We start from the raw sequence: 21,967 nt of genomic DNA, 5'->3' as shown, positions 1-21,967 counted from the left end.
TTGTTCCCATCTTCACTTGAGTCATTTGCAGAACACGACACGTGTCGACTCAATGGTGTTATTTTTGCACCTTACCTCACCATTATACAGTAAATAAGAAATGAGGAAGCCATACTTCTGGTTGGACAGTGAGTGGTGCCTCGTTTATAATACAAAAGGAGCGCTCTTTATGCCACGTGGCTCGTTGGTCTAGGGGTATGATTCTCGCTTCGGGTGCGAGAGGTCCCGGGTTCAAATCCCGGACGAGCCCGTTTCTTTTTTTGTCTACTCAAACTAAAGGAATGACGCATGATTTTCCGAACACAAGCAATGATATAAATCTCATGCAGTATTTCAATGATAGTTTACATTTCCATTTATATTTTATAGTTCATTGACGTCGGTATACTTCCGGGATGATTGTGGCGCTTGCTAAAAAGGCTGGTTATTGTATTAAAAAATGCATGTAAAAAAAGCCTATGTTCTTACAAAAAACTGGGCTCGTCCGGGATTTGAACCCGGGACCTCTCGCACCCTAAGCGAGAATCATACCCCTAGACCAACGAGCCACACTTCCACTGTAATGAAATCTGTTCGACATTTCAGCAACGATGTATTTTTTGCTGCGGCTGTGTATTATTTCTTCCACTGTACAACCACCGGCCATCAAACAAAAGCATCTTTTTGGACGTACGTCGCATTAGCTTGTAGTTTTTCGTCTTGAATCCAAATCGCCATTAGGTGGCAGCGTAGAAGAAGCCTGCGTCCTCAATGACGCAAATTTACGTCAAGGAGAAGGGGTTTACACACTTACATACTTACACACTTACACTTACTTACAGCACATACTAACATACTGACACTTAATCCTAAATATTTACCCTTACACACTTACACTTACATACTTACAAATACACACATGCTTACACACTTACATAATTACACTTACTTACACTTACATACTTATACTTACGCCTACATACTTACACTTACATACCTATACTTATACTTACACACTTACACATGTACACTTACTTACAGCACATACTAACACACTTTCACTTAATCCTAAATACTTACTCTTACACACTTACACTTACATACTTACTCACTTACATATTTACAAATACACACATGCTTACACACTTACAGTTACATACTTACACACTTACACTTACTTACAGCACATACTAACATACTGACACTTAATCCTAAATATTTACCTTTACACACTTACACTTACTTACTTACAAATACACACATGCTTACACACTTACATAATTACACTTAATGCTAAGTACTTACTCTTACACACTTACACTTACATACTTACAAATACACACATGCTTACACACTTACATAATTACACTTACTTACACTTACATACTTATACTTACACCTACATACTTACACTTACATACTTATACTTACACCTACATACTTACACTTACATACCTATACTTATACTTACATACTTACACATGTACACTTACTTACAGCACATACTAACACACTATCACTTAATCCTAAATACTTACTCTTACAGACTTACACTTACATACTTACTCACTTACATATTTACAAATAGACACATGCTTACACACTTACAGTTACATACTTACACAGTTACACTTACTTACAGCACATACTAACACACTCCCACTTACATACAGTATTTACACACTTACACCTAAATACTTACACTTACATACTTACATTTACACCAACATACTTACACTTACATACTGACACTTACATACTTACACATGTAGAGTTATATACTTGCACACTTCCACTTACATACTTACACACTTACATACCAACACACTTCCACTTAAATACAGTACATACTAACACACTTCCACTTACATACAGTACTTACACACTAACACCTAAATACTTACACATACATAGATACACTTACATACTGACACTTACATACTTACACATGTACAGTTATATATTTGCACACTTCCACTTACATACTTACACACTTACATACCAACACACTTCCACTTAAATACAGTACATACTAACACACTTCCACTTACATACAGTACTTACACAATTACACCTAAATACTTACACCAACATACCGGTACTTACACTTACATACCTACACGTACATACCTACCGTACACACGTACAGTTATATACTTGCACACTTACACTTACACACTTACATACCAACACACTTCCACTTACATACAGTACATACACCTGAATACTTACACTTACATACTTACACTTACACCTACATACTTACACTTACATACCTACACTTACATACTTACACACGTACAGTTATATACTTGCATACTTGCACCTTTACATACTTACGCAGTTACATTTACACTAACATACTTACACAATTATACTTAAATACTCACACAGTTACACTTACAGCACATACTAATACACTTATAAATACACACATGCTTACACACTAACAGTTACATACTTACACAGGTACACTTACTTACAGCACATACTAAAACACTTCCACTTACATACAGTACTTACACACTTACACCTAAATACTTACACATACATACCTACACTTACATACTTACCCTTACATACTGACACTTACATAATTACACATGTACAGTTATATACTTGCACACTTCCACTTACATACCAACACACGTCCACTTAAATACAGTACATACTAACACACTTCCACTTACATACAGTACTTACACACTTACACCTACATACTTACACTTACATACCTACACTTACATACTTACACACGTACAGTTATATACTTGCACACTTCCACTTACATACTTACACACTTACATACCAACACACTTCCACTTACATACAGTACATACACCTGAATACTTACACTTACACCTACATACTTACACTTACATACAGTACATACACCTGAATACGTACACTTACATACTTACACTTACACCTACATACTTACACTTACATACCTACACATACATACTTACACACGTACAGTTATATACTTGCACCCTTACATCTACATACTTGCACACTTACGCAGTTACATTTACACTAACATACTTACACAATTATACTTAAATACTCACACAGTTACACTTACAGCACATACTAACACACTTACAAATACACACATGCTTACACACTTACAGTTACATACTTACACAGGTACACTTACTTACAGCACATACTAACACACTTCCACTTACATACAGTACTTACACACTTACACCTAAATACTTACACTTACATACTGACACTTGCATACTTACACATGTACAGTTATATACTTGCACACTTACACTTACACACTTACATACCAACACACTTACATACCGTACTTACACCTGAATACTTACACTTACATACTTACACTTAAACCTACATACTTACACTTACATACCTACACTTACATACTTACACACGTACAGTTTGCATATACAAGTGCATATAGTTATATACAAGTATCTACATACTTGCACACTTACATACTTACACAATTATACTTAAATACTTACACTTACAGCACATACTAACACACTTACACTTGCCTACAGTTTTGTGGCGTGGTGCCGCCTTACAAAGCATCTTTTTGGACGTACGTCGCATTAGCTTGTAGTTTTTCGTCTTGAATCCAAATCGCCATTAGGTGGCAGCGTAGAAGAAGCCTGCGTCCTCCATGACGCAAATTTACGTCAAGGAGAAGGGGCTCCTTCTGCGTTCTCATTGGTCGAACGCCGACCAATCATTGAGCCTCCCAGTCCGTCTCTGTCCAATCAGGAAGCTCGAGCGTTTGGAGTCCGCCAGTGTCTGGGGAAGGTAGCAGACGCTTCTCTTCTTCGGACTTTGAAATTCAAACGCCGTCAAATTCCATGAGTAATTATTCTAGTAACCACTGTGCTGTACAACAAAGCCAGGCGACCTCTGTAATTTCATTTGAATTTCCCAACAAACGACTTATAGGGTAGTAGTAGTAATAGTAGTAGCTAACATAGCTAGCCTAAAACATGCCGAATTTTTGCGCGGCCCCGAACTGCACACGGAAGAGCACACAGTCGGACTTGGCCTTTTTTCGTTTTCCAAGGGACCCTGAGAGGTAAAAAAAAAAAAAAACCAACACATTTTCAATTAATATACTTTGTTTATCGGTCAATATAGGAGCTTTTGTCTAAAACGGCAACTAACGCCACGAGCTCCTGCTTGTTAGATTAGTAAACATCGCACGCGCGCCATCTTATTGTCGCTTTAAATAATCACCTAAATGACTAACTCGCGATTAAAAACGATTCCGATATTTTGAGTTTGTCAATTTTACATCTGTGACAAGGACGGATGATTAAAACGGTCCCTGGTAAGTTTTACCCACTGTAAGCTACAACCGAAGCAACAATCACATTGTTAAATACAAACCCCGTTTCCATATGAGTTGGGAAATTGTGTTAGATGTAAATATAAACGGAATACAATGATTTCAACCCATATTCAATTGAATGCACTACAAAGACAAGATATTTGATGTTCAAACTCATAAACTTTTTTTTTTTTTTTGCAAATAATAATTAACTTAGAATTTCATGGCTGCAACACGTGCCAAAGTAGTTGGGAAAGGGCATGTTCACCACTGTGTTACATGGCCTTTCCTTTTAACAACACTCCGTAAACGTTTGGGAACTGAGGAGACACATTTTTTAAGCTTCTCAGGTGGAATTATTTCCCATTCTTGCTTGATGTACAGCTTAAGTTGTTCAACAGACCGGGGGTCTCCGTTGTGGTATTTTAGGCTTCATAATGCGCCACACATTTTCAATGGGAGACCGGTCTGGACTACAGGCAGGCCAGTCTAGTACCCGCACTCTTTTACTATGAAGCCACGTTGATGCAACACGTGGCTTGGCATTGTCTTGCTGAAATAAGCAGGGGCGTCCATAGTAACGTTGCTTGGATGGCAACATATGTTGCTCCAAAACCTGTATGTACCTTTCAGCATTAATGGCACCTTCACAGATGTGTAAGTTACCCATGTCTTGGGCACTAATACACCCCCATACCATCACAGATGCTGGCTTTTCAACTTTGCGCCTATAACAATCCGGATGGTTCTTTTCCTCTTTGGTCCGGAGGACACGACGTCCACAGTTTCCAAAAACAATTTGAAATGTGGACTCCTCAGACCACAGAACACTTTTCCACTTTGTATCAGTCCATCTTAGATGAGCTCAGGCCAAGCGAAGCCGGCGGCGTTTCTGGGTGTTGTTGATAAACGGTTTTCGCCTTGCATAGGAGAGTTTTAACTTGTACTTACAGATGTAGCGACCAACTGTAGTTGCTGACAGTGGGTTTCTGGAGTGTTCCTGAGCCCATGTGGTGATATCCTTTACACACTGATGTCGCTTGTTGATGCAGTACAGCCTGAGGGATCGAAGGTCACGGGCTTAGCTGCTTCCGTGCAGTGATTTCTCCAGATTCTCTGAACCCTTTCATGATATTACGAACCGTAGATGGTGAAATCCCTAAATTCCTTGCAATAGCTGGTTGAGAAAGGTTTTTCTTAAACTGTTCAACAATTTGCTCACGCATTTGTTGACAAAGTGGTGACCCTCGCTCCATCCTTGTTTGTGAATGACTGAGCATTTCATGGAATCTACTTTTATACCCAATCATGGCACCCACCTGTTCCCAATTACCGGTAGCCTGCACACCTGTGGGATGTTCCAAATAAGTGTTTGATGAGCATTCCTCAACTTTATCAGTATTTATTGCCACCTTTCCCAACTTCTTTGTCACGTGTTGCTGGCATCAAATTCTAAAGTTAATGATTATTTGCAAAAAAAAATGTTTATCAGTTTGAACATCAAATATGTTGTCTTTGTAGCATATTCAACTGAATATGGGTTGAAAATGATTTGCAAATCATTGTATTCCGTTTATATTTACATCTAACACAATTTCCCAACTCATATGGAAACGGGGTTTGTAGATCATCAATCAATGTTCATTTATATAGCCCTAAATCACAAGTGTCTCAAATGGCTGCACAAGCCACAATGACATCCTCGGTTCAGATCCCACATCAGGGCAAGGAAAAACTCAACCCAGTGGGATGACAATGAGAAACCTTAGAGAGGACCGCAGATGTGGGTGACCTCCCAACCCCCCTCTCTAGGGGAGACCGGATGCAATGGACGTCGAGTGGGTCTAGCATAATATTGTGAAAGTCCAGTCCATAGTGGATCTAACATAATAGTGAGAGTCCAGACCATAGTGGGGCCAGCAGGAGACCATCCCGAGCAGAGACAGGTCAGCAGCGCAGAGATGTCCCCAACCGATGCACAGGAGAGTGGTCCACCCCGGGTCCCGACTCTGGATAGCCAGCACTTCATCCACCTGTGCCCCCCCCCCCCCCCCCTCCACAAGGGAGAGGGGGGCAGAGCAGAAAAGAAAACAAACGGCAGATCAACTGGTCTAAAATGGGGGTCTATTTATATGCTAGAGTATACAAATGAGTTTTAAGATGGGACTTAAATGCTTCTACTGAGGTAGCATCTCTAACTGTTACCGGGAGGGCATTCCAGAGTACTGGAGCCCGAGTGGAAAACGCTCTATAGCCCGCAGACTTTTTTGGGGCTCTGGGAATCACTAATAAGCTGGAGTTCTTTGAACGCAGATTTCTTGCCGGGACATGTGGTACAATACAATCGGCAAGATAGGACGGAGCTAGACCGTGTAGTATTTTATACGTAAGTAGTAAAACCTTAAAGTCACATCTTAAGTGCACAGGAAGCCAGTGCAGGTGAGGCAGTATAGGTATATATGTATATAAAGGTATATACAGTATAGGCGTAATATGATCAAACTTTCTTATTATCTATAGATATATAGTACTTTATTGATTCCTTCAGGAGAGTTCCCTCAGGAAAGTTAAAATTCCAGCAGCAGTGTACAGAATTGAGATCGAATTTCGAAAGTAAACAATGGAGGTAAAAATGGAAATAAAATAGAAAATATAACAATAAGAATGAAAATAAAAAGTAACAATACGAATTCAAATATAAACGTAAAAATAAGAATATAACAAGAGAAACTAGGCAGTAGTGACCATTAGTGATGTCCGATAATGGCTTTTTTGCCAATATTCCTATATTGTCCAACTCTTAATTACCGATTCCGATATCAACCGATACCGATATATACAGTCGTGGAATTAACACATTATTTTAGTGAACACATCTTGTCAGTAATCCACTGTCTTTGATAAGTTATTTTATTCAATCTTTTTTTTTTTTTTTTTTTTTTTTTTTACACCAGTTCTTTTCAAATAATGGGGCCGGTAGGAGGGGAAAAATGGCTCTCCTGGATCAAAACATGTTTTTAGTTTAAATACAGATTTTTTATTTATTTAAAGCAAATCATTACGGAATAAAAAACAATGGTAATAGGTGGAGATGTCCGATAATGGCTTTTTTGCCAATATCTGATATTCCGATATTGTTCAACTCTTAATTACCGATACCAATATCAACCGATACTGATATATACAGTCGTGGAATTAACACATTATTATGCCTAATTTTGTTGTGATGCCCCGCTTGATGCATTACACAATGTAACAAGGTTTTCCAAAATAAATCAACTCAAGTTATGGAAAAAAATGCCAACATGGCACTGCCATATTTATTATTGAAGTCACAAAGTGCATTATTTTTTTGAACATGCCTCAAAACAGCAGCTTGGAATTTGGGACATGCTCTCCCTGAGAGAGCATGAGGAGGTTGGGGGTGGGGGTGTATATTGTAGCGTCCCGGAAGAGTTAGTGCTGCAAGGGGTTCTGGGTATTTGTTCTGTTGTGTTTATGTTGTGTTACGGCGCGGTTGTTCTCCCGAAATGTGTTTGTCATTCTTGTTTGGCGTGGGTTCACAGTGTGGCGCATATTTGTAACAGTGTTATTAAAGTTGGTTATACGGCCACCCTCAGTGTGACCTGTATGGCTGTTGACCAAGTATGTGTTGCATTCACTTGTGTGTGTGAAAAGCCGTAGATATTATGTGATTGGGCCGGCACGCAAAGGTTTATTGGCACTCTGTACTTCTCCCTACGTCCGTGTACACAGCGGCGTTTTAAAAAGTCATACATTTTACTTTTTGAAACCGATAATTTCCGATATTACGTTTTAAAGCATTTATCGGCCGATAATATAGGCAGCCTGATAATATTGGACATCTCTAGTGACCATGTTCTGAAAATAAAAAAAATTAGAAAAACGGTAATACTGTCGATTATAAGAAAGATGTGATGTATATATTGCACCTTTATAATGTATTGCACTGTTTTTTGTTGCAGTTTATTTCAGTATTGTTGGGACGGCGTGGCGAAGTTGGTAGAGTGGCCGTGTCAGCAATCGGAGTGTTGCTGGTTACTGGGGTTCAATCCCCACCTTCTACCATCCTAGTCACGTCCGTTGTGTCCTTGGGCAAGACACTTCACCCCTTGCTCCTGATGGCTGCTGGTTAGCGCCTTGCATGGCAGCTCCCGCCATCAGTGTGTGAATGTGTGTGTGAATGTGGAAATACTGTCAAAGCGCTTTGAGTACCTTGAAGGTAGAAAAGCGCTATACAAGTATAACCCATTTATCATTTATCATTTATTTGCGTCCTCTGTCATCCTAGTACCCCTCCTCCGCCCCCAGAGAGTCTGATGGTGTGTGGGACAAAGGAGTTTTTTAGTCTATTAGTCCTGCACTTGGGATGAAGCAGTCTTGCACTGAACAGGCTCCTCTGGCTACTGATAACGGTATGCAGAGGTTGACTGGCATCATTCATTATGCTCAGTGGTTTTTCCACAATCCTCTACTCTGCCACCGTCACCAGAGAGTCCAGTTTCATTCCAATCGTAAAGCCGGCCCGTCTGATCAGTTTCTCCAGTCTGAAACTGTCCTTCTTAGATGTGCTTCCCCCCCCAAGCACACTACAATGTAGAACAGAACACCTAAGGAACACCAAATGAATACCTTCTACAAACTTATTCCAATTGTAAATGCATTGTCTTGTATACACCTGTATGATAACAATGTGTGTTGTGTTTCCAGATGTCGAATATGGGTAGAAAATTGTCGCAGGGCAGATCTGGAGGCCAAAACAGTCGATCAGTTAAACAAGCATTATAGATTGTGTGCAAAACACTTTGACCCATCACTGGTGTACAAAACCGTAAGTATCTTACATAAGAGCATGATATGTTGTTATTTACTGTTCCAAAATAACCGGTGTGACCCTGTTTCCCCCCCAGAGCCCTTATAGAACCGTGCTGAAGGATACGGCCATTCCCACCATGTTTGATCTGACCATCCGGCCTCGGGGTCATGGTGACAAACATCGCAAGCAGATTAAAGAACTTGTGAGGAACAATTACTATCTTTAAGATGCCAATTGTTAGTTTTGTTACTAATGTTGAATCCTGGACACTTTGTTTTGGTTTTAGACAGAGGAGGACTTAAAACGGATAAAGGAAAGGAGATGTAAGTAAATCAGTTACACGTACACTACATGTTCAACACTTATTTCATCAATCCATTAGATCAGGCCTGGGCAATTATTTTGACTTGGAGGGGGCAAATTGAGAGAAAAAAAGTGTCTGGGGCCCGGTATATTTATTTTTAAAACCTCACAATAATGTCTGATTGAATGCTAAAAACAATAATGACAGACCACCTTAAAAAACATAATGGAATTGTAAATGTTTTTACTGAATGAGACACCCAGAATGTTTATGAAAATAAAGAATGTGGGGTTTACAATATTAACTATGAACGATAAACCACTAAATATTGACAACATATGAACGTCACACCCCCTTGCGATCGACATATTTTACAATCAAGCAAAATGCAACAAACACAGCGAAATATGAACGCGAAGGGTAAAAAATAAACCCACTTACTTTCTGATATATCATTTCACCACACCTAGTGTGTGTGTGAATATCAGTGTTACTTTACTTTATTAAGCTTTAGAACTTTGTTGTAAAATGTCCTTCCGCGTCTGTCCCTGACAGGCTTGGCGCTGTGGAAACGCTCCCCACCCACACTGCTTGGTGCCTGTCTGAGCTGCTGTGACTTAGATTACCATAGTAACTAATTAGATTACCATAGTAACTGATTCGATCACCATAGTAACTAGTATATGATGCAAAAGCTCAGATTCCAACCATTGAAATACTTTGTATAGTTCGAGACTTACGGTAATTTAAAAACATCACTGCACATCATAATGGCAGCTACACGTTCCATCTTAAAGATCTAAAAAAATGATTTGGGAATGTCCGGCGGGCCGGATTGAAAAGCTCAACGGGCGGCATACGGCCCCCGGGCCTTAATTTGCCATAGTCTGCATTAGATGTTGGACTAAACCCCACAATTCTGCACCTGTCCAACATAATAGATGCCATGTATCACGTACAACAGCGTAGGGCTGGGCAATATGGCTTTTTATTAATATCCCGATATTTTTAGGCCATGTCACGATACACAATATATATCTTGATATTTTGCCTTAGCCTTGAATGAACACTTGATGCATATAATCACAGCAGTATGATGATTCTTCGTGTCTACATTAAAACATTCTTGTTCATACTTCATTAATATATGCTCATTTTAAACTTTAATGCAGAGAGGGAAATCACAACTAAGTCAATTGACCAAAAGTGTATTTATTAAACAGTTATTAAGCAGTGGCACAAACATTCATGTCATTTCCAAAACAGAAAGTGCAAGATTGTCAGAGACATTTTAAAACAAGCTATTAATGCACTTTTGTGCATGATGTCACTAAGATGACATATCAAAACAACACTAAATTAAAGTGCACTTTTTGTACAGAACGCCACTACAATAGTTTAAAACAAATAAAGTGCACTTTTGTGCATGATGTCACAAAAGATATTTCAATAACTGTCAAATAAAAATGAGCTGCATAATAGGAAATCAAATATATGTACTGTATATGTCCTTCGCTATGTGGTAGGTTCCTGCGGACGTTATCTCCTTCTGTTGTTGACTATTTTTTTCATACGGTGTTGATCTGAAAATAGTTGCTTCGGCATTTTGTGGGTGTGGCACCGAACGGAGATGTTGACATGCAAAGTTTCAAACACTCTTCATTCTCTAGCGGGTGACTTTTCAAATGATGCTTCATTAGCAGTGGTGCTACTTTTTGTAGCAACGCTTTTGCCGCTTAATTGTTCGACATCTTCCCGCTTGAAGCCAAACCACCGCCAGACGATGGACCCCGTGCTGTTTTTCTTGGGAATGAATTCTTCCTTCATTTGTTACCAGATTCGCACCTTCTCTTTCTTGTATTACCACCCGCACCGCTACGTTAGCATCACAGCTAACGTTACCATGTCGCTTCCTCTCTGCTCCGCGGGAGCGTGTGACGTTGCACACGTGACGTATGTAAGAAGGTGCGCTTGTTAAGTCTCTGTGAGAAGGAGAGACAAGAAAGAGTGGGAAAAGCATGTACCGTATTTTCCGCACTATATGGCGCACCGGATTATTAGCCGCACCTTCAATGAATTACATATTTCATAACTTTGTCCACCAATAAGCCGCCCCGGATTATAAGCCGCGCCTACGCTGCGCTAAAGGGAATGTCAAAAAAACAGTCAGATAGTTCAGTCAAACTTTAATAATATATTGAAAACCAGCGTTCTAACAACTCTGTCCCAAAATGTACGCAAATGTGCAATCACAAACATAGTAAAATTCAAAATGGTGTAGAGCAATAGCAACATAATGTTGCTCGAACGTTAATGTCACAACACACAAAATAAACATAGCGCTCACCTTCTGAAGTTATTCTTCATTCGTAAATCCTTCGAATTCTTCGTCTTCGGTGTCCGAATTGAAAAGTTGCGCAAGCGTGGGATCCAAAAATGGCCGGCTCCGTCTCGTCGAAGTCATCGGATTCAGTGTCGCTGTTGTTGTGCAGCAGTTCTGTGAATCCTGCCTTCCGGAAAGCTCGGACCACAGTTGTGACCGAAATATCTGCCCAGGCATTTACGATCCACTGGCAAATGTTGGCGTATGTCGTCCGGCGCTGTCTGCCCGTCTTAGTGAAGGTGTGTTCGCCTTCGGAGCTGTGTGAAAAAAGCCACCCGGCCTCTTCGCGTAAACTTCCCTTAACCACTCGCTCATCTTTTCTTCATCCATCCATCCCTTCGAGTTAGCTTTTATGATGACGCCGGCTGGAAAGGTCTCTTTTGGCAAGGTCTTCCTTTTGAATATCACCATGGGTGGAAGTTAGCATGGCAAGCTAGAACCACAGTGAAGGATGACTTCTCATTCCCTGTGGTGCGAATATTCACCGTACGTGCTCCCGTTCCACAGTGCGGTTCACAGGAATATCAGTTGCTGTGAAATACGGTAGTAATCCGTGTGCGGATGGAGAGATTGCGTCTTTTTATGAACCGGATCCTTGTCGCTTAGTAGGAGCCATTTTGTGGTCTTTACAGATGTAAACAGGAAATGAAACGTACGGTGATATCCGCGCGTTTTTTCTTCTTCTTCCGGGGGCGGGTTGTTGCTTACAGTAGAAGAAGAAGCGCTTCCTGTTCTATGGGGGCGGGTGCTTTCCTTGGCGGTTGCTTGCGTAGAAGAAGAAGCGCTTCCTGTTCTACCGGGAAAAAAGATGGCGGCTGTTTACCGAAGTTGCGAGATCGAAACTTTATGAAAATGAATCGTAATAAAGCGCACCGGGTTATAAGGCGCACTGTCAGCTTTTGAGAAAAATTGTGGTTTTTAGGTGCGCCTTATAGTGCGGAAAATACGGTAGTGTAATGCCCACAGCTATAAGCAACTGCGTGAGAACGTATACTCGAATATCATCATATAGTCATTTTCTATATCGCACAGAGACAAACCCGCGATATTTATCGAGTATATCGATATATCGCCCAGCCCTACAACAGCGTAACATTAAGAAGTGGAACAGGAGGACACAAACGTTAGCAATAATAGCATAATGTGTGTGCAACAAGTGCTAACATAGCAGTTGCATTTTCAAGGTATCCATGGGGTCTTAGAATGTCTTAAATCCAACCATTTGAATTTAAGGCCTAAAATTCTCCTAAAATCTCATAAAAGGTCTTAATTACGACTTTGAAAGGTCTTAAAAATCTATTAACGTTACTTTTATTTATTGACATGCATACATTTCAGTCTTGCTTTTAAATGTTTAGATTTTTGAGGTCGCTATAACGTAACTACAAAACGGGACTAAAGTAAGCTACCTGCGCTGTCCGGTCAGAATTTATCGAGCACCAGCTAGTGTGTGTTACAGCTTAGCATGGCAGCGGAGAAAACTTAACGAAAGCCCACAGCAAAGCTGACTGACTTGCATAACACGGGTAAGTGCATGTTCAGCGATTTGTGGCTCCAGAACGATTAATTTAATGCATGGTTGAAGCCGGTGGATAGAAACGTATAAAGTGTTTAGGACCCAGATGTGGAACCAAAGGGAAGGGAAACGCTTGTAAACATGGCGGTGAAAGTGAATGGAATGATTAGACGTGGGAATCTTTGGGCACTTCACGATTCGATTGAAAATCAATTATTGATGTATCTTTAATTTATATATATTGATGCAGTTTTACATTTCTATTCGTTTCACTAAATAAGTGTTCATCACTTGCAACTAGGGCTGGGCGATATGGCCTTTTTTTAATATGTCGATATTTTTAGGCCATGTCACGATACACGATATATATCTCGATATTTTGCTTTGGCCTTGAATGAACACTTGATGCATATAATCACAGCAGTATGATGATTCTATGTGTCTACATTAAAACATTCTTGTTCATACTGCATTAATATATGTTCATTTTAAACTTTCATGCAGAGAGGGAAATCACAACTAAGTCAATTGACCAAAAGTGTATTTATTAAACAGTTATTAAGCAGTGGCACAAACATTCATGTCATTTCCAAAACAGAAAGTGCAAGATTGTCAGAGACATTTTAAAACAAGCTATGAGTGCACTTTTGTGCATGTTGTCACTAAGATGACATATCAAAACAACACTAAATTAAAGTGCACTTTTTGTACAGAACGCCACTACAATAGTTTAAAACAAATAAAGTGCACTTTTGTGCGTGATGTCACACAAGATAACAATTACTGTGAAATAAAAATGAGCTGCATAATAGGAAATCAAATAGTGTATGTCCTTCACTATGTGGTAGGTTCCTGCGGACGTTATCTCCTTCTGTTGTTGACTTATTTTTTTCATACGGTGTTGATGTGGCAATGGTTGCCTCGGCATTTTGTTGGTGTGGCACCGAACAGAGATGTTGACATGAGGAGTTTCATGCATTCCTTATTCTCTAGCAGGTGACTTTTCAAATGATGCTACAAATTAGCAGTAATGCTACTTTTTGTAGCAACGCTTTTGCCCCACACTTGACAAATTACAGTTGTCTGTTCGACATATTCCTGCTTGAAGCCAAACCACCGCCAGACGATTGACCCCCTGCTGTTTTTCTTGGGAGTTAATTCTTCCCTCATTTGTTACCAGATTCGCACCTTCTTTCTCTCATATTACCACTCGCACCGCAGCTATCGTTACCCATGCCGCTACCTCTCTGCTCCGCGAGGGAGTATACATATGTGACGTATGTAAGAAGGTGCGCTTGTTTTACGTCTCTGTGAGAAGGAGAGACAACAAAGAGTGAGAAGAGTCTGAAGTGTAATGCCCTCAGCTAAAAGCAACTGCGTGAGAACGTATACTCGAATATCACGATAGTCATTTTCTATATCGCACAGAGACAAACCCGCGAGTATATCGATATATCGCCCAGCCCTACTTGCAACTTAAAAAAACAGTGCATTTGTAATAAGAAACCGTTCAATTAATATCCACATTTATTAAATCAATGGAAATGTGTGCAAAACTGCAACATAAGTACCCTATAATAAAGGAGCTGTTCGGATCTCTTGGTTAAGTGGCTCGCTGCAGTCAGCCAAATTTTAGAACTGTCTGCATTACTTTATTTTCAATACATATATTGATTATTGACATTTACTCGTCAATTTTATATCTGTCCATGTCCAAATGTCCAAATTGCAATGCGTCTAAAACTCAATTATTTCCCTCACCTCAAGGTATCATAATGCTTTTTTTTTTTGGAACGATAGAAACTGCTGTTCTAAATGTGTCCACTGTATGTCACAATAGCAAATCTGTTTGGCGAGCAAACAAGAGGTACACAGTAAAGGGTGACTGCGGCTCTTCCTCCTCGACCCACATGAAACTTAAAACCTGCCGTTTTATGTCTTCTGCTTCGAACACATCGTCATTTAGCACCACCCTTAGCACTGGATTGATACGTGGACATGACAAAGGAGGTATTTGATACCTCGAAGTAGGGCTGGGCGATATATCGATATACTCGATATATCGCGGGTCTTTCTCTGTGCGATATAGAAAATGACTATCGTGATATTCGAGTATACGTTCTCACGCAGTTGCTTTTAGCTGCGGGCATTACACTACAGGCGTTTCTCACTCTTTCTTGTCTCTCCTTCTCACAGAGACATGAAACAAGTGCAGCTTCTTACATACGTCACATGCGTATACGCCCTCGCGGATCAGAGAGGTAGCGGCATGGGTAACGTTAGCTGTGGTGCGAGTGGTAATACGAGAAAGAGAAGGTGCGAATCTGGTAACAAATGAAGGAAGAATTAATTCCCAAGAAAAACAGCAGGGGGTCCATCGTCTGGCGGTGGTTTGGCTTCAAGCGGGAATATGTCGAACAGACAACCGTAATTTGTCAAGTGTGGGGCAAAAGCGTTGCTACAAAAAGTAGCATTACTGCTAATATGTAGCATCATTTGAAAAGTCACCCGCTAGAGAATGAAAAGTGTTTGAAGCTCCGCATGTCAACATCTCTGGCCGCAACCATTTCCACATTAACACCGTATGAAAAAAATAGTCAACAACAGAAGGTGATAACGTCCGCAGGAACCTACCACATAGCGAAGGACATACACTATTTGATTTCTTATTATGCAGCTCATTTTTATTTGACAGTTATTGAAATATCTTGTGTGACATCATGCACAAAAGTGCACTTTATTTGTTTTAAACTATTGTAGTGGCGTTCTGTACAAAAAGTGCACTTTAATTTAGTGTTGTTTTGATATGTCATCTTAGTGACATCATGCACAAAAGTGCACTCATAGCTTGTTTTAAAATGTCTCTGACAATTTTGCACTTTCTGTTTTGGAAATGACATGAATGTTTGTGCCACTGCTTAATAACTGTTTAATAAATACACTTTTGGTCAATTGACTTAGTTGTGATTTCCCTCTCTGCATGAAAGTTTAAAATAAGCATATATTAATGCAGTATGAACAAGAATGTTTTAATGTAGACACATAGAATCATCATACTGCTGTGATTATATGCATCAAGTGTTCATTCAACGCTAAGGCAAAATATTGAGATATATATCGTGTATCGTGACATGGCCTAAAAATATCGAGATATTAAAAAAAGGCCATATCGCCCAGCCCTACCTCGAATAATTTACATGTTTTATTCAATCCCAGAAAGACTGTGCCTTAAAGTTTAATCCTGGCTTTGTAGATACACTGAGACAAAGTCTAAACTCATTGTGTTTTTTTGAAACGGCACCAATTTCCTCAGAATTTTCAACAAACGTGGAAGTGTTTTGTCCAGAGGATTTTTTGTGATTTGTATGTTTTCATAATGTGCTTGTTCTATCTTTGGCCAAAGAAAACAACCTGGAGTTTTTCTTTATTTTTAAGTTATCATGCCATGATTTTACCATTCCGGCCCACTTGGGAATAGATTTTCCTCCATGCGGCCCCTGAGCTAAAATGAGTTTGACACACCTGCGCTAGAACAAAACTACAATGGCGGATTGAGTACTCCCAGTTTTGGCCACCTGCTCAGTGGCCTTGTGGTTAGAGTGTCCGCGCTGAGATCGGTAGGTCGTGAGTTTTTATAGTCATACCAAAGACTATAAAAATGGGACCCATTACCTCCCTGCTTGGCACTCAGCATCAAGGGTTGGAATTGGGGTTTAAATGACCAAAATGATTCCCGAGTGCAGCCATCACTGCTGCTCACTGCTCCCCGCACCTCCCAGAGGGTAATTTCACCACACCTAGTGTGTGTGACTATCAGTGGTACTTCAACTTAACTTTCCATTTACCGTCACATGTCACTGCATTATTGTTGGAATTTAGAAACCACAATGCCGCGGTGTTTACACTAACCTGCACAATTTGCTTTGTGTTACGCATCGCTAAAAAAAGCTAACTAAATACCTTACATGTACTCAACAGTATCTTTTGTTTGTTATGCATAAAGATATGCGTCTCTCTTTCCCCCAGTGGCGGCTGCTGCTGCGTCCAAAAAAGAAAACACCGTTGAGGAAAGCACAAGTGCCAATGGAGTGGAGCCGCAGCTGTCCACAGAGGAGAGGGAGCTTCGCAGTTACCTGAGGTCTTTATTTGAGGTTGTAATCCTGCTGGCAAAGCAGAGCATCCCCCTGGAGACGTTCAAGGTGTCAGCGAGTGAGAAGCTGTCCAACAACTTCCAGGCCTTGCTGGATTACCGCATAAACGCTGGAGACGCAGCACTGAGGAGGCGCTTTGAGGGGACGGCTGTTAATGCCGAGTACCTCTCCACCACGCAGCTGGTCCAGCTTCTGGATGTGTGTGAGAACACGGTAAGGGAGGAGATGCTCATGGAGGCGAGGGAGAGTCGTATCTTCTCACTGGTTACAGCCGACCTGGTTGACTTTGGCAACGAGAAGCACCTGCCGCTTTTCCTGCGCTTTGTCAACCAGCAGAACATCCTCCGGGAAGAGTTTTTGGACTTTGTGCCATTCAACGGCGACGAAGTGGCACTGGTGGAGAGGCTGGAGGCGCAGCTGACAGAGCGCTGGGGGCTCAGCATGGAGGACTGCCGCGGTCAGGCACACAAGGTCACAGGGGCGTCTGCCACCAAGATGAAGGCTGTGGCCGTGCTCCTGATGGAGAAGTACCCACTGGCCTTGCACATGCCGTGCTCGCGCATGGCACTCAACATCCACCTGGCCAACAGTCTCCCTTTCCCCAATGTCCAAATCCTCATGGAGACGCTGAGGAGGATCAGCATCTTCTTCAGAAAACCGGGCACACAGGCCGAGCTGGAGAAGGCAATATCATCTCACTATCAGAAGAACGAGGACAAAGCAGTGGCGCTGAAACAAGCCTGCAGTAGCGGCTGGACTAAGCAACATAACGTCTTCGACGTGCTGCTGGACATCCTGGTACCGCTCATCTACTGCATGGACGCCGTTCACAGCAACACCGATGGAGTATTTGACAGTGCCGTGATGGCAGATGCCCGTTCCCTCGCCGAAATCCTGGCCGACTTTGAGATGGCGATGACCGTGATCGTGTTGAAGAATGTCCTGATGTATACCAGAGCGTTCGGCAGGAATCTCCAAGGCGAGACTCAAGAGGCATTTTCCGCCGCCAACAGCTTGACAGCGGTCATGCATTCGCTAAACGAGGTCAACGATAACATCGACGTCTACCATGACTTCTGGTACGAGGAGGCCGTAAACGTGGCCACCGGCATGGAGATATGTGTGCGTGTCCCCAGGCTCTTTACTCAGAGGCAGCGCGCGGCCGACATAGGAGAGATCCAAATGGAGGCCTACTACCGAGAGTATGTGACTCTCCCTATCATCCACAGCGTCATGCAGGAAGTGGAGGAGATGTTCTCTGACGTCAACATCAAAGCCCTCAAATGTATCTCGCTGGTGCCAGCCATCATGGGCCAGATGAAGTTTAACACCACCGAGGAGAACGACGCTGACATTTACCACGGCGACCTGCCCAATCCTGAGACGCTCCCCGCCGAGCTTCACTGCTGGAGGATCAAGTGGAAGCACCGCGGCAAGGAGGTGCGCCTGCCCAACTCCATTCACGAGACGCTGCAGCTGCCTGACATCAAGTTCTTCCCCAACGTCAACGCTTTCCTCAAGGTTCTCTCGACCCTGCCCGCTCTCACGATGGAAGAGCAGCCGGGCGAGGCGGCGGACGCACGGCTGCAGGCCTACCTGGACACCGTGCCGGCCAAGCAATGGGACCGGAGTCTTGCCGTGCTCCACGTCAACGCCCACGTCAAGCCCGACCTAGACGTGATGGTGGACAAATACTGCAGACTTTACCCGGAGGATGAGGCTGAAATGGAGGCGGAATCTGAGGAGGTAGCTGAAGAGGAGGCCATGAAGTGAAACACATCCTTTTGTTTTATACGGATTGTCGCTTTAGTGTATTTTCACTTATGTTTATAGTGTGTTAAAACATTTTGGATTCACACATTAGATAATGAGACAGATTATTTTTGATACAGCTCTCCTCCCAATGTTGTTGCTGATAGATGTATGCAGAGGTATTGAAGACATCATTGACTAACCTGTTATCAATTAAAAAAGGCCATAACATATGTTCTTGACGTTTAATAACCTCTTCCTGTACAGATGGACTCATTTTTTTTAGTCGCAGTTTCTGTAGAAAGACCACAAGAGGGAGCCACCTCACCAAATACTATTAGGGACACTTTCCAAATACATTCAACATGGAGGTCACATTACCAGTTTTTATTTATTTTCTGAATCTGATTTAAACTAATATTGTGTAGACTGTGTATTGGTATTTATATGGGTTAGTTTTAAGTATTTCAATGTATTTACTATTATTTGCCCGATCGATGTGTCTCTTGCCAAACATGAATTATTAATGTGCTATTTAATCTTTATAAAGCAGTGTTACATTTTGGTTTGTATGCATGTTGCTTTTGCCTTAAACGGCATGCTCAACTCAGTCCTAAATCAGTGACATTTGCTTCGCTAAAATGATGTTTAGGTTCATTCTAAACATCACAATAATTAAATACATTTGGTAAAGTCACACTTCTCCTAACTCAGGGGTGTCAAACTCATTTTAGATAGGGGGCCACATGGAGAAAAATCTACTCCCAAGTGGGCCGGACTGGTAAAATCACGGCACGATAACTTAAAAATAAAGACAACTTCAGATTTTTTTGTTTCTTTGTTTAAAAATGGAACAAGCACATTCAAGTACTGGCTTAGTGGTTGGAGTGTCCGCCCTGAAATCGGTAGGTTGTGAGTTCAAACCCCGGCCGAGTCATACCAAAGACTATAAAAATGGGACCCATTACCTCCCTGCTTGGCACTCAGCATCAAGGGTTGGAATTGGGAGTTAAATCACCAAAAATTATTCCCCGGGCACGGCACCGCTGCTGCCCACTGCTTCCCTCACCTCCCAGGGGTTGAACAAGGGTGATGGGTCAAATGCAGAGAATAATTTCGCCACACCTAGTGTGTGTGTGACAATCATTGGTTTTTTAACTTTTAACTTTTCTGAAAATGTACAAATCACAATGTTGTTGGGTTTTTTTACACTTACATGTTGCGGTTAATAGTATTCTATCTTTATGTGTCGTTATTTATACTTTCTGAATAAATTATGTGACAATGTTCATCAGTCAACTCATTGGTGTTAACTTTCAACCTTAAAGGTAAAAAAAATAATATCAAAATCAAATTACAGGATGTTATTTATGTAGTTTGCTCATTTTCCTCAACTCGTGCACTAACGTGTTTTTTGTTTGTTTGTTTTTTTACATATGTAGCATCAGCTACAAAGATACAAATAATTGCTGTTGCGACATCTAGTGGACACATTTCGAACAGCTGTTTCAATCTTTTTATTTTTTATTTTTTTACATATGTAGCATTGATTGATTGATTGAAACTTTTATTAGTAGATTGCACAGTGCAGTACATATTCCGTACAATTGACCACTAAATGGTAACACCCGAATAAGTTTTTCAACTTGTTTAAAGGCCTACTGAAACCCACTACTACCGACCACGCAGTCTGATAGTTTATATATCAATGATGAAATCTTAACATTGCAACACATGCCAATACGGCCGGGTTAGCTTACTAAAGTGCAATTTTAAATTTTGCGCGGAATATCCTGCTGAAAATGTCTCGGTATAATGACGTCAGCGCGTGACGTCACATATTGTGGAGGACATTTTGGGACAGCATGGCGGCCAGCTATTAAGTCGTCTGTTTTCATCGCAAAATTCCACAGTATTCTGGACATCTGTGTTGGTGAATCTTTTGCAATTTGTTCAATGAACAATGGAGACAGCAAAGAAGAAAGCTGTAGGTGGGAAGCGGTGTATTGCGGCCGACTTCAGCAACACAAACACGGCCGGTGTTTCATTGTTTACATTCCCGAAAGATGACAGTCAAGCTTTACCATTGGTCTGTGGAGAACTGGGACAACAGAGACTCTTACCAGGAGGACTTTGAGTTGGATGCGCATACGCGGTACCGTGAGTACGCATGCAGCTGCGGCTTCCAAACATTTGATCGCTTGCCCGTATGTGCGTGCCGCTATGTGTATGTCACGTACGTAACTTTGGGGACTTTGGGGAAATATATGTGCTGTATGAACTTTGGGGAGGTGAACGGTACTTTGGGCTGTGGGATTGAGTGTGTTGTGCAGGTGTTTGAGTTGTATTGGCGGGTTATATGGAAGGGAGGGGGGAGGTGTTTGTTATGCGGGATTAATTTGTGGCATATTAAATATAAGCCTGGTTGTGTTGTGGCTAATAGAGTATATATATGTCTTATGTTTATTTACTGTTTTAGTCATTCCCAGCTGAATATCAGGTCCCACCCGCCTCTCACAGCATCTTCCCTATCTGAATCGCTCCCACTGCCCTCTAGTCCTTCACTCTCACTTTCCTCATCCACGTATCTTTCATCCTCGCTCAAATCAATGGGGAAATCGTCGCTTTCTCGGTCCGAATCGCTCTCGCTGCTGGTGGCCATGATTGTAAACAATGTGCGGATTTGAGGAGCTCCACAACCTGTGACGTCAC

At 41.3% G+C, this 21,967-nt stretch overlaps 1 protein-coding gene and 2 non-coding genes across 3 annotated transcripts; 2 read left to right on the top strand and 1 right to left on the bottom strand.

Annotated features, from left to right (window-relative positions):
• The first annotated feature begins 178 nt into the window (after positions 1–178).
• On the top strand, positions 179–250 carry trnap-cgg (transfer RNA proline (anticodon CGG)). Its single transcript has one exon. It is a non-coding gene; the product is annotated as a tRNA-Pro (tRNA).
• Positions 251–476: 226 nt separating this feature from the next.
• trnap-agg (transfer RNA proline (anticodon AGG)) lies at positions 477–548 on the bottom strand. Its single transcript has one exon. It is a non-coding gene; the product is annotated as a tRNA-Pro (tRNA).
• A 3,195-nt stretch (positions 549–3,743) lies between these two features.
• thap12b (THAP domain containing 12b) lies at positions 3,744–20,082 on the top strand. The gene is made up of 5 exons (XM_061973131.1): positions 3,744–4,057; positions 9,044–9,164; positions 9,244–9,351; positions 9,436–9,472; positions 17,379–20,082. The coding sequence occupies exons 1-5, from the start codon at positions 3,969–3,971 to the stop codon at positions 19,274–19,276; spliced, it is 2,253 nt and encodes a 750-aa protein (XP_061829115.1). The 5' UTR covers positions 3,744–3,968; the 3' UTR covers positions 19,277–20,082.
• Positions 20,083–21,967: the final 1,885 nt, after the last annotated feature.

The sequence above is a fragment of the Nerophis lumbriciformis genome, linkage group LG17, assembly GCF_033978685.3.
Source record: "Nerophis lumbriciformis linkage group LG17, RoL_Nlum_v2.1, whole genome shotgun sequence".
Taxonomy (NCBI): domain Eukaryota; kingdom Metazoa; phylum Chordata; class Actinopteri; order Syngnathiformes; family Syngnathidae; genus Nerophis; species Nerophis lumbriciformis.
Note: the sequence above shows the minus strand (reverse complement) of the source record. Positions and strands in the feature narration are given on the sequence as shown.

What these genes read in the sequence shown, in the direction of transcription:
- thap12b (XM_061973131.1), top strand. Translation starts at nt 3,969, where the DNA reads ATGCCGAATTTTTGCGCGGCCCCGAACTGCACACGGAAGAGCACACAG. An exon ending in GCAAGCAGATTAAAGAACTT is followed by an intron (nt 9,352 to 9,435) that starts GTGAGGAACAAT and finishes TTTTGGTTTTAG; the next exon opens with ACAGAGGAGGACTTAAAACG. An exon ending in ACGGATAAAGGAAAGGAGAT is followed by an intron (nt 9,473 to 17,378) that starts GTAAGTAAATCA and finishes TCTTTCCCCCAG; the next exon opens with TGGCGGCTGCTGCTGCGTCC.